This window comes from Tenrec ecaudatus, chromosome 13 (genome assembly GCF_050624435.1).
Source record: "Tenrec ecaudatus isolate mTenEca1 chromosome 13, mTenEca1.hap1, whole genome shotgun sequence".
NCBI classification, from domain to species: Eukaryota; Metazoa; Chordata; class Mammalia; order Afrosoricida; family Tenrecidae; genus Tenrec; species Tenrec ecaudatus.
Window position 1 is genome coordinate 103,425,174 of NC_134542.1, and position 16,332 is coordinate 103,441,505.

Consider the following 16,332-nt stretch of genomic DNA (forward strand, 5'->3'; position numbering starts at 1 on the left):
GCTTCTGGTGGATTTTTGCATGTGCGTTATATGTCATGACACTTTGCTGGATCTTTCCGTTAGTTCCAATAATTTCCTTTTGAAGTTTTGGGTTTTCTTTGTATGTTTTGAATGTTTGATGGGTGCCCTCAAGTCTTTTCTGTCTCACAGGGACCCTGCGTATAACAAAATGAAAGAGTACCTGGTTGTGTGCCATCCTCACAGTTGTTATGTTCAAGCCCATCCTGGCAGTCATTCTGTGACCCTCTCTTGTCCAGCGTCTTCCTCCAAGCTTGATGTCCTTTTCCAGGGACTGGTCTCTCCTGAGAACATGACTAAAGTACATGAGACTAAAGTCTCACTGCCCTTGCTCCCAAGGAGCATTCTGCTGTACTTCTGAGACATCTGTGTGTTCTTTTGGCAGTCCATAGCGCTTTCAATCTTCTTTGCCAGGCACCATCATTCAAATGCGTCGGCTGCTTCTTCCATCTTTATTCCGTGTCTAGCTTTCACATGCATATGAGCCAATTGAAAATAACATGGCTTGGGCCAGACCATTTATAGTATCACATTATCTCCAAATAAGTACAGTTTTCTTCTTTTGTGCCAGTTTTGATGTTTTTCACTTCCCTTTCTTGCCTTATGGTTCTTGGCTAAGACATCAAGCACAATATTGTTATTTAAGTTATATACAATGTCAAGTGTTTTCATTTACTAAAGTACGTGGTATATACACTAAACTTTTGTCATAGTACATTTCAGATTTATGAGGAATTTGCATTAGGTGTGACATAGTTTGGCTTTTTGTTGATTTTAATTCCCGTGTGTTTAATTATTAAATAATTTTCTAGTGAATTTGGAACTTCTGGAAAACATGGTGGCAATATTTCCTTGGATGTTTTACCAGTTAAAGGTCCTCAAGGTTCTCCACTTCCTTTAGAAGCAGTTCACCCATCTCACGATAAACTAGACTCTCAAGAAATATGGACTGTCCAGCCTGAGCACTTGATTTTGATAGCTCCTTGTTCATGTGAGTATAAAAAATAACAACACATCAGAAGTCCATTGTAGAACCCAGGTTTTCCCCTTTTCTGGATCTTTGGCACTTCTGGGATATACATGTGAACCTTTGGCATCCTGACTTGTGATTATTGATTGCCAAGTCTTCCTCTTACTACTAGAGACCTAACTCAGATCTGACTATAGCATCTTGATTTGAGGCCATGTTCTTCAATGTGAGCTTCTAAAATCTTTAAAATGACAGAACCCCATGCATTAGTTCTTCCCTGGCACATTTCTAGAAAGTGCATTCGGCCTAAACATTCATTAGTTAGTGCAGAGCAGTGACAAATGTGTCTATGCCAAAGGAATATGGTAACAATGTTTAGATTTCCTTTTTTTCTTTAACTTTATTCCGTATTGCCAGTATCTATGTAGTTCTCAAGAGAGTAAGTAATGGACTTATTTTATGAAGAATTTGAAATTTATATAGTTAGTCCATCAATGTTTTTATTTAGGGTTTATGTTCATTAATATTTGCCTTTCTCACTAATAATATGAATAATAACTTATTTATCTGACACAATAGGTGACATGAAAAAAACTCGATGTTTCCAGATTTTAAATCATTCTGTTAGGTCACTGAAATTTGAACTATACTGGCCAGCACATTGCCTTACAGTAACACCCCAACATGGAATTATCGAACCAAAGTAAGTATGACTTTTCTTTTGTTTTCCACTATATTTTACCTAAATGATATGGCAGTTAAATATTCATTAAATATTGGTATTGTTCTGTGTGCAAAGCACTGTGCTGGTTTATGCCTAAACACGTCTCGCTATGGTCAGAACTGAAATGGTGAAGGAGTACCACTGAGCTGAGTGGCATGGACATGTTCACCTGGGAGGAAGAATTCAATGTTTCACTGGCTACAAGTAACAGTGAGGAATACAGTTGAGAATGCAGCCTAAATGGTTTTGCCATTTGTTACTTTTTTCTGTTGAGTCACTTACTCTCCTGCTTTTGTCTGTGGTACATATTAGGCAAAGTTTTCTGACTTTTAATATGTCTTCAGTTGTAACCTGAGTTACCCGACAGAAGGAAGCTTTCTTGAGTTCATACATTTGTAAACCAAACCAGAAAACCCCAACTCACTCTAAAACATGGTTGCCAACAGTTTACACAGCTGAATCCTGTGAGGTGAAACCGGAACGCTGCAGCTCTTTAGGGACTTTACCTGGTCTCACAGAACATTCAAGTCTGAGGGACCTTTGTGTGTTTAGAATTTGCAGCTTTGCATATGAAATTTATTTACTGTACATACTCGAATATAAGCCCACCCGAATATCAACCGAGGCACCTAATTTTACCACAAAAACGGCATTTAAAATGTGCTGGAAACTCGGCTTATACATGAGTATATACATTTCTTTTGTAAAGAGTAAGTGATAAATGTGGATTTTAGGAGACTTAACTTGACTGAGTTAACTTGATTGTATTGGGAACAAACAGGGAAACATTTCTAGGATAAGCAGACCCTTTCCAACAAATGATATCTCCACCCCCCCACCCCACCCACCCATCTCTTCCCTCAGGACCATCTCATTTGTTATGGTCAAATGACTAGGAGCTAAGAGCTTTGAAGTGTTGGTTTTTACTTAAGATTTTTTAAATTGCTTTTAAAAAATGATATTTCTATGGCATGTTTTGTTTTCACAGGAGTTTTGCCTTTAGGTTTATGGCATTCAGCTTTTTGTTAGTCACTTAAGGCATTCAGGCAAGAGAAAAAAAGTGTGGGGAGATTGAGTGGGGAGGCTATTGTAGCCTAGGACTGCTCTCTGTCCTTTCATGTTGAAAGGAAAGGGTCATTAGCAGAACAATAATTCTTGTGGTTGTTGCTACTAAAACATGAGATATACTTGGTTTTCTTTTTTATATATATACTTGGTTTTCATTATTAAATTTTTTTTTAAGGAGTAAACTACAAATTCTTGTGAGTCCTAATTCCTCCCTATCCACAAAGCATTCAATGCTTCCATGGAGTGGTTTGATCTATATACACTGTGACAATGGACAAAAGGTACTGAATTTAAAAAAATTATTTGTAGCAGCATTGCTCCTACCCTTAAATGTTTTGATTCTTATTAGCACTTACATTTTATAAACCTGAAAGTATAATACATCTGTTGTTTTTCTTTTTTTCATCTGTTGTTTTTCAATGAACTAGATCAGGGGTCCTCAAACTATGGCCTGCCGGCCACATGCGGCCTGCCGAGGACATTTATCCGGCCTGCCGGGTGTTTTTGCACCCCCCCCCCCTCCTTTTAACTTCAAAATAAGATACGTGCAGTGTGCATAGGAATTTGTTCATAGTTTTTTTTTAAATTGTAGTCTGTAACTCCAATGGGTCTGAGGGACAGGGAACCGGCCCCCTGTTTAAAAAGTGTGAGGAACCCTAAACTAGATTTATCTTAAGTTAGCACTTGCACAGTTTATTTTTTCATGATATGAATTAATTCTCTTGGTTGGAGGTAGACTCTGGAGGCCATTAGTGATTAAAAATTAAAGGCGGGTGAGAGAGAGCAGAAAGTAAAAGTCATTTTGAGAATGGAAGAAGCCTCTGATTTAGAAGATCAACAGTGTTACATTTGATTGATACTACTTTTCTCTACCATTTTAAAATATTGTTTCTTTCAAACTTTCCTTGATTTATTTCAGAAAATTGTGAAAATTCAAATTCAAGAAGATTTGACCCAACAAGAGGGTCCTTGTGCTCCTTGGGCCTCCAGCCAATTTGGAATCCTCTCTTCAGGGCCTGAGCTTTCTGCCCGTCACTTAGTAAAATCCATAATTCAACCACCGTCCACAAAAGTGGAAATAAGAAACAGCACTGTTACTTTTCCTCCTACAGAACCTGGTGAAACTTCAGGTATTTTATCACAAAACTGCGATTCAAATATCTACTGACAAATGAAGGAGCCAGGGGCTGGTTCAACAGCTAAGTGCTGAGCTGCTAACAGAGAGATGGGTGACTTTAATTCAGTGAGCGACTAACGCTACCGCAGAAAGACGTGGCCGTCTGCTTCCATCAGAGCGACCGCGTGTAAAGGCTTTCTTTGCGCCATGGGCACAAAGCAGTGGATGTGAAACATCTGACATCTGATTCTCTTCTTAGCTCTAAATTAGTGAGGAGTGTAAATGTCCTCTGCTTCAGAACAAAACAAACAGGTAGTCATTGACCTCATGTAATAGTTTGGAGAGAGTTTGAAAATCTTGCACTGTTAAATATAGTTATTTAGTAAATTTCAGGTTTGCTTTGAGAGTTGGAACTGACCAAATCTTTTACCTGAATTGCTAGCAAGTTAGTAGCTGAAGAAGAAGGAAAAAGCAAGTCATGCCTGACTCTTATCACTTACTGATGAGACTTTGAGGCGAGACCCTAGAGCAGGGGTCCTCAAACTTTTAAAACAGGGGCCAGTTCATTGCCCCTCAGACCTGTTGGAGGACTGGACTACAGTTAAAAAAATAATGTGAACAAATTCCTATGCACACTGCACGTATCTTATTTTGAAGTAAAAAACAAAAGGGGGAAACACCTGGCGGTCTGGATATATGTCCTCGGTGGGCCGCATGCCATAGTTTGAGAACCCCTGCTCTAGAGAGTTTAAATAGAGTTGTTCGCTATCTCTATTTGTAAAATGACCCTTGTTATTAACGCCCACCATATAGGGCGTTGAAGATGAAATGCAGTTATATGTAGAAGGTTTATGTGTTTGTTATTTGGTATGCATTCAATACAGTTTAGTTAATATTCTTCCGAGGTGATTTCTTTCTATCTTAAGTTTCTTTCTTTCTTTTCCTTTCCCATTGATGGATCAATATGAATGACTTGGCTTATACAAGAGGTCCTGCCTTTTAGAAAAGATTTGGGACCTCTGACCCTTTGAGTCTCTTAGTAACTTCATTTCCTTCTCAACTCAGGCCCTTCCTTTCATGACCATATGCTGACCTTCTCATCACCAATAGCTGTATTGTATTCTGCATCTCAGTTTCAGAGCTGACACTGCCTGACCATTACCCCCTCACTCCTACATTTCTTCAGCTCACTCACTCACTCACTCACTCACTCACTCACTCACTCACTCACTCACTCACTCACTCACAGGAATTCTAGCAGTTCTCTTACCTCACTTGGGTTCCACTACGTTGAGTCTGCTATGTTTACATTCTCCTCCAACCACTCAGTTTTGTCACTCCACTTGACCACTCCACTTCCCTCTCATCATCCTGCTCTACTCTCCCACTCCTCCACCTTTCTTGACTGTTACTCCCACTCCACCAAGCCGCTTGCCCTATCCTGTCGTCACTGTCACTCAGAGCCATCTCCCCACTCCAGTACCCCAAACACCCTTCATGCCCTGTTCTTTCATTCTACTTTACCTCCTGCTCTCCTACCCCACCATACTCGTACCACACTTTGTTACCACGCCCTGCTCCATAACCCTACTTCTCTTGTACCCTTCCTTGATTTCTGTGGTTTGTTAAACTCATTGTCTCAAAAACTCCCTTAACTCCTTGTAACCCTTTCCTTCTCTATTCCTGCATGGCAAATCCCAGTGCTGCTTAAACTCAAACATCTACCAATTCTGTTTTCTCGACTCTAGCAGTAGAGCATTGGTAGAGCAAACCGTACATGCTACAGATTCATGGTGATAGATCTCAGATAACCCCCTAACTAGGTTTCTCTACCAGGCCTCCTTAGTACATTTCTTTGTTACCCACTTTCCACCACAGATCATTAACACTGTGTCTTCTCCAAGCTCCCTTTCTTCCTCTGCTACCTACCCCTCCTCTTGCCCTTTGTACCTCTTGACTTTGCCTCACCATCTTTGCAAATATACAAGTAATTTCTGTTCCTATTCTAGATTGATCCCTTAACTTGGACCCTAATCCCATTGCTTTTCCCTTCTCAAGGACGTCTCTGCTGTTGTCACTTTTCTCTCCTATCATCAGTCCTTTCTCATCCTTGCTGCATTCCTATCAACACACACATAAGCTCCTCTCCCCATTTAAGGGAAGCCTTCCTCTTGCTGCCCCACCTATCCTTGCTGCTGCCCCTTCATAGGAAAGACTTTTGCTCACTGCCTTCCCTTTTGAGGGTAGGTGACTTAGCTGAAACTTGCCAAATCAGACTTTGTATATTTGACCTGTTGATACTGTAGAGCACTCTTTCCTCCTTAGCTCATATACCCACTCGGTTTTTGTCCCAAACAAGCGCTTGTTCCCGTGTTCCTTTGCTGATCTTGCTAATTTCTGAAACTGAAAGATGGCCTGGTCTAGTCTGGGAACTGTCCATGTCCCCTCTCCTTTTCTTAGTGCCTTTTGATTCAGCAGCTTCAGGTAGTCCCATGACTTTAATTACTCTGTATAGCGCTAACCCAGCCCTGAGTTAGAATGAACATCTCTGTTAGGTGTATGACGGACTTTTGCATTGGGATAGCTTAAAGTTTAGCCTTATTACATGCTTAAAACAGATCCCTTGACTTTATCTACAAAAACCTGTCACTCTTACCCATTTTCATAAGAGACAGTTCTTTGCTCATTTATTTAGCACGATATATAGAATTTATCTCCTATTTATTTTCTCTCCTCTCCCACTCATCAACAAATTCTTTAAACTTTTGTCTTCAGTAGACAAGTTTGTTTTCAGTAGATCCCAAATCTGCATATGATTCAAATCATTGTCTCTGAACCAAACTACTACAATGACATCTTATCGATCTCTCATTTTACACTCGTACTTCCTTGCAGTCTCTTTTATACATAGCAGCCAGTTTTAAAAATATAAATCATCTTATCTTCTTGATTAAACTCTGTAGTAGCTTCTCAATATCTTAGAATAAACTCCAAAATAGGCTGGCTGTCAAATTTGATTAAAAAGTACTGTACATCCTGTTGAACTTTTTGGGTTTTTTTTTTTTTCTGGTTTTACATAAAGAATGCCTGTAATTTTAACAATTAAACAGTGGTGTCAGGTAGATGGAAAGATGTACAGATGTCTCCAAGAGCTGGACTCTGTCTAAATGTGAAGCTATGACAGCACATGTTCCAGAATTCCTTGTCTGATTAACTGTTCACACTTCCAACGAGGTAAAAAATGCTGATAACTGATCCCTTCAGGACCACGCGATCACACAGGCTGGTGTGTTCTTCCATGTGGGCTTTGTGCCTTCTGAGTTAAATGGCCGCTTGTTTATCTTCAAGCCTTTAAGACCCCAGACACTATCTTGTTTGATAGCCGGGCACCATCAGCTTTCTTCACTACATTTACTTGTTCACCCACTTTGGCTTCAGCAGTTGTGTAGGGAGGGTGAGCATCGTAGAGTGCCAACTGGCTGTTTTTTCTTAGTATCACAGAGGTACCATCATCAACTTCAAATTCTCCATAGTCTCTTAGACACCGTACTTCAATATATAAGCTTTTGGGAGGCTTCATATCCTGTGTTATGTCCAAACCTTCATTTCCTCCCAATGACCTCATGTAAGTAGCAAGGGACTTCTTATAACAATTGAACCATTCTATTTCTTCAGCAGACATGTGAAATCGTAAAGCATTAGGCAACACACTGCCATATTCCCACCTAAGTGCACGAATCCGCAGTAACCGGTCATACAAGTACGCAATAGTGCAGCGTCGATTTCTTAACAAAGAACAGTGCCGAAATTTGATGGTTGGTATCAAATTGCTTCTTCCGTCTGATTTTGCTTCATTAACATCGGATTGGTTTTGTTCATATAAAGCCATCATCTCCTCCAGAATTTGTCTGAGTCCATCCTCCCTCCAGCCCCTTTCAGCCAAGCTCCCCGGACCTCCATCCCGCCCTCTGCCGTCCAGCCCGTCATATTAAAGGCGGGCAGCTGCCCTTCTGGCGTGTGGTGCAGTTCGCGGACCACCTCCGTCGCCTTTTCACAGAACATGGCGGGTAGACCTGGTACCGGGACCTCCTTGTCGGCCGCCCACTTGACCGAAGAGTCTGCGGGCTCCCTGCAGCCTAGTTCGCGCCGCGCTTATTAGCGCCGAACTTTTTGTTTTTTATAAATAATTTTATTTGGGCCTCTTACAGCAAGCCGTACATCAATTGTATCAAGCACATTTGTACATATGTTGCCATCATCATTTTCAAAACATTTTCTTTCTGCTTGAACCCTTGGTATCAGCTCCTCTTGTTTCCCTCCCTCCTCAGTACCCTTCCACCCTCTTGAAACCTGGATCAATTATAGATTGTTGTTATTTTCATATCTTACACCGTCTGTTGTCTCCCTTTCACCCACATTTCTATTGTTCATCCCCCTTGTGGGGGTGAGGTGGTTACATCAATATTTGTGATTGGTTCCCCCTATCTCCCTCTTCCCCCTACCTTCATGATATTGTTACTCCCATTACTGCTCCTTGGTGGAATCTAGAGCTCTTACCTGTACCAGTGTACATGGTCCGTTCTAGCCAGATTTGTAAGATAGGACTGGGATCATGATGGCGGGGTTGGGGAGTATTTAAGAACTAGAGCAGCGGTTCTCAACCTGTGGGTCACGACTCCTTTGGGGGTCGAACAGCCGTTTCACAGCGGTCGCCTGATTCATAACTAGCAAAATTACAGTTCTGAAGTAGCAACAAAAATAATTTTACGGTTGGGGGTTACCAGAACATGAGGAATGGTGTTAAAGGGTTACGGCATTAGGAAGATTGAGAACCACAGAACTAGAGGAATGTTGTGTGTTTCTTTGGTGCTGTTCTGTACTCTGGCTAGCTTGTCCCTTCATTGTGCCTGTTGATTTTCTTTAGACAACTGATGACAGTATTTTTAAAAATTTTGTGCTATGAGCCCTATCACATTATTCTGCTTATTTACTTTGTCTCTAAGATTTGTTTTAATTATTATACATGTGTTCGTTTCAGAAAATTACCTGGAATTTGAGAACCATGGTAACACAGACGTAAAGTGGCATCTTTCTTCTTTTGCACCACCTTATGTCAAGGTCAGTGATAATTGTCTCATAATATTTTCATTTTAATAGTTAATCTTTATGCAAGATATTTAAAATTTTAATATAAGGAAATATTGGCATTTTTATTTATTTCATTGATCAACTTATGTAGTTGAAATTTTCTCTGTGTTTTACTGTGATTGTTCTAATGATTCTTCCAGGGAATTGATGAAAGTGGGGCTGTGTTTAGAGCTACATACGCTGCATTCAGATGTGCTCCAGTGTCTGGCATGTTGACAAGCCACAGAATTCAGAAGGTGAGTCTCGTGAGAACATGATGCTAGGCAGCCAGGGGTACCTTGTTTGATTCAATGCCATTCAGCTTGTTTTTTTCCTAGTGCGGTGCTACTTGGAGTGGGAGGTACCACAAGAGAAGAAGCTTGCTGTAGAATTTAAGTCTGTACTGCTTCTGGTAGCAAGGAAGCCCTGCTGTGAAAAAAAAATTGTCAGCTGACTAAAACACAGTTATTCATCTCTCATAGGCTGGCAACATGGGGAAAATTAACATAGTCTATAAAAATTTCTGGGGCAGGGGTCTCATAGTTAAAACAACAACTAATAACCATACAATGTTTGTTATCTATTTATATAAAAATATTGTTACCATACTGCTACTACCTGAAGTGATCTACAGATTCAGTGCAATTCCTATCAAACAGCAGCAGCCTTCTTTGAAAAGCCAATCCTCCAAGTCTTGTGAGACTGAGAGGAGCCATTAATAGTCACAGCAGTATTGTAAAAGACAAACAGTAGGACTCACTTTAAATTTTTAATGTATACTCTCGTGCTGTATAATTAAGACAGTATAGGACTATCATAACACATTTATGAAAATAACTGCTGGAGGAAGGTCTGGTTGGCAACAAAAGAGTCTCTCACATCACATAGCAAAGTTACCAGGACAACTGGACTATTACAACCAAAGTGTTACAGAATGCACATGGTTCTGACAAGAGAGCTATTATCAGAGAATGGTTTTAAGATACAGTTTTACTAAAAAACAACATGGAAACAATTTTAAATGCATGAGGGTGATTCCAAATGGCCATTAAGCATGTTTCTTGTTGGTGCTGTTATTAAGTACTGTGGAGTAAGTCCTTCCTCATAGGGAAACACTGCCTGGTCCCTCTTCACAATTGTTCTTATGTTTGAGCCCATCGATGTTGCGTTTTATCGTTCATCTTGTTGAAGGGCTTTCTCTCTTTTTCACTACCGTGCTGCTGTACCAAGTGTGATGTCCTCTTCCAGGGACTGTCTCTCCCGACAGCATGGCCAAAGGATGAGATAGAGGCGCACCATCCTTGCCTCTGAGGAATATTCTGGCAGTGCTTCTGAGACAGATGTTTGTCCACAAAGCTTTTCACTCCCACCCTTACCCCCACCCCCCATGCCATGGGATGTTATTGTGATACCCAGGACAGTCAGAACTTCTCACAATTCAGCATCTCACTGTTTTCTGGTTATTCTAAAAAATAAACTAACAACTAGGAAATTATTTCAGATCATTAAAAAAAGCATTTGCACTTTTAAAATGGGATGAGGAAAAAAAAACAAAAAATTTTAAAAAATAAAATAAAATGGGATGAAGGTGGGATTTTGTCCTCCATAAAAATGTTTGTAGAGCTACTAAGAGCGTGCATTTACAAAATAGTTGAAAACTATACTCCTGGGTTGTACTAGACGGGTGATACAGGGCTCACTGATAAGACATGGTAGATAAACATTAATTAGACTTGGCTTCTTTTTCTCCTACTTCATCAGAGGCTGGACTTTTCATGTTTTTCGTTTCTCCATTTCTGCAGCAGACAAGTCTTCTTCAGTTTCTTGGTTAGCTGTGTCAGCCTGTTTTCCCTTTGCTCCCCCTTCCCCTTTTTATCTGAATTTATCCTTTCCTCCTGGCTTTTTTGGCTTCATCTTCACTTTTGTACGTTTCATTGACAACCTCTGAGCCTTTCTTGGGCTCCTCCTTCACCACCCCTCCCGCTGAACTGACCCTTCCTTTTGAGCACCTTGGCTGTGGGGAGGGTGCTATCTGGATTCCTATGGGCCTTGATGTGCGGGGACAGCTTTTGCAAAACTGGACTGTTTGGCCACTGCTGCTCTTACCTGCTTTCCAAACTGCTAGCAGCAGCGCTTTCACTAAACACGCTCTGCTCTGATTCCTAAAAGGGTATATATTTTTTACTTTGACTAAGTATTAGTTTATTATTGTATTTTTGGGGGGTGTACATTTGTGCAAAATACCAAATGGGAGCCTAACGTGCAGTGTACACCCCACCTCCTAAACCACACAACCCTACCACTATTTTTTCAAAGTAGTAAATGTATATTCTGTTAGGAATCAGAGCACAGAGTGTCCCCTGAGAAGAGTTATCTCTTTGAATCACAGAAACAGTTAATAACCTTCTGAGCTGACCTGTCTTGAATCAAATGGCCCTCAGATCCCCTAAGCAGTCACTGATGGAAGCCCCAACAAGCCCTGCCTTTTTGTAAATTCATGCCAATGTATTACAGTGAATGACGGTGTCTGCAGCCATCCACTGATCACGAAGACTTGCTCAAATGTGTTCCATTTGATTAGATCCATGTATGTATTAACCGGAACCCTTAAGGCGATACTTTCTGACTTTCTCACGTAGCAATCATGGTGCTGCCTTTCCTAAATGGTTCCAGAATAATATGTGTTGCTGGTCCTCTAAATCCCCCAAGTTAATTCAACAACTAAGCCTAGAATTAACTAGTTAAAGATTGTTCCTTCAATATAGCTAATTAGCTCAATCCATGATCTATAGTAATTAGTCCCTAAAATCAATGACTTCATGGAGTTTATATTCTATGTAAGTATTGTATGAAAATGCGAAGTTCCCAGGGAAACAATCAGCCTTACACCACACACTCATTCTTTTTAGTTTCATTTCACTTACATACATTCACAGAATTGTGTAGACATCATGACAATCAAATGTTATAACATTTTCATCGTCCAAAATTAACTCCCATACACATTAATAGTCTCCATTCCATTTAGCCCAAGCACAGCTAAAAGATTTGCCTATTACAGCTAGACCTGTCATATAAATTTATCACAAAGAGTTGTCTTTTGTGACTGGAGTCTTTCATTGAGCACGTGCTTTCAAGATCCATCCATGCTGAAGCATGTGTCTGTACCTCTGGGGGTGGGAGTTGCTGAGTAATATCCAATTGTATGCACTGTAAAACCTATAAGAGCTAGAACTGACAGGACTGCCTGTTTTCCCACACCTTGAACATTTTTTGCCTTCACCAGAGGAGTCTAGTTTTACAGCTTTTCTACTGCTCTCTCTTATTGGAATTTTTTTTCTTTTACAACAGGTTTCTGCTTTAAATAGGCTCCAGCTTTTGCAGGTTATACTGTTTCAAGAAAATTAAAAACTGCATTGGTGAGAAAAAGATCAGGAAAGTTGTGCTAAGGAATTTTTTTTCATTCAACAGTGTACTTGTTCATTGGTGATGGTAGCAAAGGAGAATTATTTTGGAAAATCTTCCCTACCTACCCTACAGCTTAGCAGCCTTTATCTTATCCCTTTACCCTACCCAGACTTCTCTTTTGTTCCACAAACTAAGCTCAAAGAACACTGACAAAGCAACAGAATTTGAACTCAGATGCCAAAACTAACTGCTCTTTTTGTATGATGTAAATCAAAGAGCACAGAGCTCTTTGAGTAAGTACCAGAAAGTTGGAAACACCTCTTTCAGCATTGTATAGATTTAGACAGTGGCTGCATGGAGAAAGAATAGCTTCACATTTTGATAATTTTATTTAATAAGGGTTTCTTGGTTTTATTGCAATGACTAATCCTTATATATAACAGTGACCCCAAAGGAATAAAAAATTGTTTAGTGACAATGAATTTCTAAAAACCAAAGATGTATGCTATGATTTTGTGAAACAACTGCCAGTTTGATAAAAAAATTAAACGAGTATTAATGACTGTTGTATACCATGAAGTAATATTTGTAATTCCTCCAGCCTTCTTTTACCGCCCTGAAACTAGAGAACCCCTTGATAAATTATAAATGATTATTTTCATATCTTACACTGTCTGCTATCTCCCTATACCCATGTTTATGTTGTCTGTCTCCGTGTGCGCGCGTGCTTTAAGTTGGTCATTGCCATCTGTTTCCCTTTCTCCCTCTTCTCCCCCTACCTGCCTCTACCTTCATGGTATCACTACTCTCACTTCTGTTCCTGAGGGGTTTATCTGTCCTGGATTCCGTGTGTCGAGAGCTCCTAATTGTACCAGTGTACATGCACCAGTCTAGTAGGATTTGTGAGGTAGTCTGAGGTCATGATAGTGTGTGTGGGGGTGGGTGGGGGATAAACATTAAAGAGACGCTTTAAAGAACTAGAAGAATGTGTGTGCTTTGTTGGTGTGATACAGCACCATGTCTGGCTCATCCCTTCCTTGTGACCCTTCTGTGAGGGGATGTCTAATTGTCGATAGATGGGCTTTGGGTCTCCACTCTGACCCCTATTGTTACTATCAATTCAGTTGTTTGTTTTGGGTCTTCTGATGCTTGATACCTACTTCCATCAATCAACACCTCGTGATCACACAGGCTGGTTTGCGGGCTTTGTTGCTTCCCTGCTAGCTGGCCACTTGTTTAACTTCCAACCTTTAAGACCCCAGATGCTATATCTTCTAATAGCCAGGCACCATCAACTTTTTTCACATTTGCTTATGTACCCCCCAAAATTTTGTCTTAAACAATTGTGTCAAGCCACATCTTTTTTTATCCTACCTCTGGTAGCCTCCTTTTGCCTCCATTCTCCCAACATTCTTAAGTACTTATTTGCTGGTTTCATTGTTTATGGTTCGTGGTTCAAAACCACCAGCTACTTTTTGGGGAAAAGACGTGGCAATCTACTTCCATAAAGACGACAGCTGTAGAAGACTGACGCAGCAGTTATACCCTGACCTCCAAGTGTCACTATGGTTTACAGTTGACCGAAAGACAACAGAATTTTTCTTTTAAAGGAAAAACAGTAACGAATGGGAGCTTCTTTGGTTGTGTATGTGCAGGTTGTATACTAACTGAGCTGTGTGACATGTGACAGGAGCTATCAGTCCTGACTGGCATCCTGGAATCAGTCCCAAAACTGTAATTTATCACAATATTGCTTATCAGTTTCTTTCTTATTTCATGGTTGAGTGCAAGTCCAACTGTGAATGATTGTTTTCTAGACCTCTGGATGCTAGACTCAGTGGCAGTAGGTTTGTTCTCGATCACATGGCCAGGAGAAGGCATCCTAAACCTGGCAATCCAGCAAGGCCTGTCCTGTGTTTCTGGAGCGGGACTCTTCTCATTTTGATATTTCTCGGGACAACACTAGTATCTTTTTGCTCTCAGGGAAGCAAAACAAAGCTATATTTACTATACATTTTGAGGAATATTTTATAGAGAAATTTACCATTCACCATATCTACAAGACAATGGAATCATTTTGATTCCTTTTCACTTAGTGGCTAAGCGAGCCAGGTAGAAGAATTAATTCCTTAATTTGTTCCTTTTTTAATGCCAAATCCTTGAATTGGTGATAAAAGTATATGCATGTAAGGTTCACTGTCTAGAGTCACTGGATCTGTGTTTTGTAGGTCTCCATCACATTTTTGCCTAGAGATGAAGGGAATTATGCCCAATTTTGGGATGTTGAGTGTCATCCTCTGAAAGACTCCCATATGAAGCACACACTCAGATTCCAGCTCTCTGGTCAGGTGAGTGTTGCCCTCAAATCTAATCACTGTAATATGTTAAAACAATTGTGTCACACTGGTACACTGCTTTTGATGCAGCAAGTTAAAAATCATTTAAATCTCATTTTGAAAAATTTGCCAGGAAACAATATCTTTCAAGTGGATAAATGTCCATAGATTTTCTAGGAGTAATTATTATTTTTTCCCCTATGATTTGTCTGTACAGAGTATCAAAGGAGAAAGTAAGCCTGAAAGTGTATGCATTTCCACAAACACCCTCATTAAGACAGATAATTTTACTAAGCCCCGAAGACAAGCTGAAGTTTCTGGACGTATATCTGGGTATGCTATTTTTCTCATTCTTATTAATTTTCCCCAATATTTTATTGATGTATAATTATATTCAATGAAATGCTCAATGATTTTACATGGTGTCTCCTCCCCCCAAACAAAACAGATTTACTGCCATCGAGTCAATGCTGGCTTGTAGCTCTTCCTCCCTCCCCCTCCCCTTTAGGACAGTGAGAACTGCCCCTGTGAGTTTCCAAGACTTTAACTCTTTATGGGAGCAAAAAGCCCCATCTTTCTCCCTTAAAGCGGCTACTGGTTTAGAACTGCTGACTTTGCAGTTTCTCCCATCCTACATGCATCTCTCTATAGGAAGCCCTCTATCTTTATGCCAGTGTTCATTCTGTTCTATTCAGTTTGTATCACTATAGATTAGTTTTGCTTAATTTTCATACACGTATGTACTTTCTGGTCTTTTTTTGTTTAGTATAATTTTTTTCACTAAATGTGTTGAGTGTGTGTGTGTGTGTGTATATATATATATATACATATACATACATTTAGTGTTGAGTATTCCATTATATGAAATCTCAAACTGTATGTTTTACAATTGATATTTGAGTTTGGGGCTACTCAGTTAAAATCCAAAAAGCAAACCCACTGCTATTGAAATCCTTGCTGAATTTAATATAAATCTGGTCATTTGTTGGAATACAGTTGTTCTGAGGTACCCACAGGGGATTGGCTCCAGGACTGCCTCCTATGGATACCAAAATCCAAAGATGCTCATGTCCCTTAAATAAAATGGCAGAGTATTTGCATATAACTTACATACTTTAAAATCATCTCAATTACCCGTAATACCTAATAAAACTTCAGTTTTATGTAAATTGATCTATGCTTCCCTTTAACAACTGGTTCCATTAAACCTATTCATTGCTATTTCTAATTTTGAAATATTTTCTATCTTTGGTTGGTGGGATTCACTCATGGTTGAAGGAACCCTTAGGTTCTGAGGACCAACTAGACTGGAAGTAGTATTTTGGAAGAAATTAGAATCGCTTTTAAAAGTATTTTTTCATAGCACACACTTTGTCCATACGATTCATTCATTCATTCATTCATCTCTAGATGGTGAATGCTTCTTCCAGATTCTAGAGGTCAAAGAGCAGGTAGAGTCAGAGTAGTTTTGACTCTCTTAGAGAAGGAGCTACATTAATCTAAACTCAATGCCACCAAGTGCACTCCAGCTCATGGTGACTTTGTAAGGCAGGGTAGAACTGCC

The 16,332-nt window shown here is 39.9% G+C and overlaps 1 protein-coding gene and 1 long non-coding RNA gene across 7 annotated transcripts in view; one reads left to right on the forward strand and one right to left on the reverse strand.

The window, feature by feature from the left end:
* CEP192 (centrosomal protein 192) overlaps positions 1–16,332 on the forward strand; it is a 141,997-nt gene that overhangs the window by 119,713 nt on the left and 5,952 nt on the right. For all 6 annotated transcript variants that reach the window (XM_075529886.1, XM_075529890.1, XM_075529889.1 and 3 more), the window contains 8 exons: positions 831–1,009; positions 1,568–1,691; positions 2,956–3,061; positions 3,700–3,910; positions 8,936–9,015; positions 9,186–9,281; positions 14,661–14,780; positions 14,986–15,101. In XM_075529886.1, the coding sequence (XP_075386001.1) occupies positions 831–1,009; positions 1,568–1,691; positions 2,956–3,061; positions 3,700–3,910; positions 8,936–9,015; positions 9,186–9,281; positions 14,661–14,780; positions 14,986–15,101 (1,032 nt within the window). The remainder of the gene's footprint in view (positions 1–830; positions 1,010–1,567; positions 1,692–2,955; positions 3,062–3,699; positions 3,911–8,935; positions 9,016–9,185; positions 9,282–14,660; positions 14,781–14,985; positions 15,102–16,332) is intronic.
* Positions 7,373–8,059, reverse strand: LOC142424168 (uncharacterized). Its single transcript, XR_012779356.1, has 2 exons — positions 7,933–8,059; positions 7,373–7,816 (listed from the first exon to the last, which is right to left on the reverse strand). It is a non-coding gene; the product is annotated as an uncharacterized LOC142424168 (long non-coding RNA).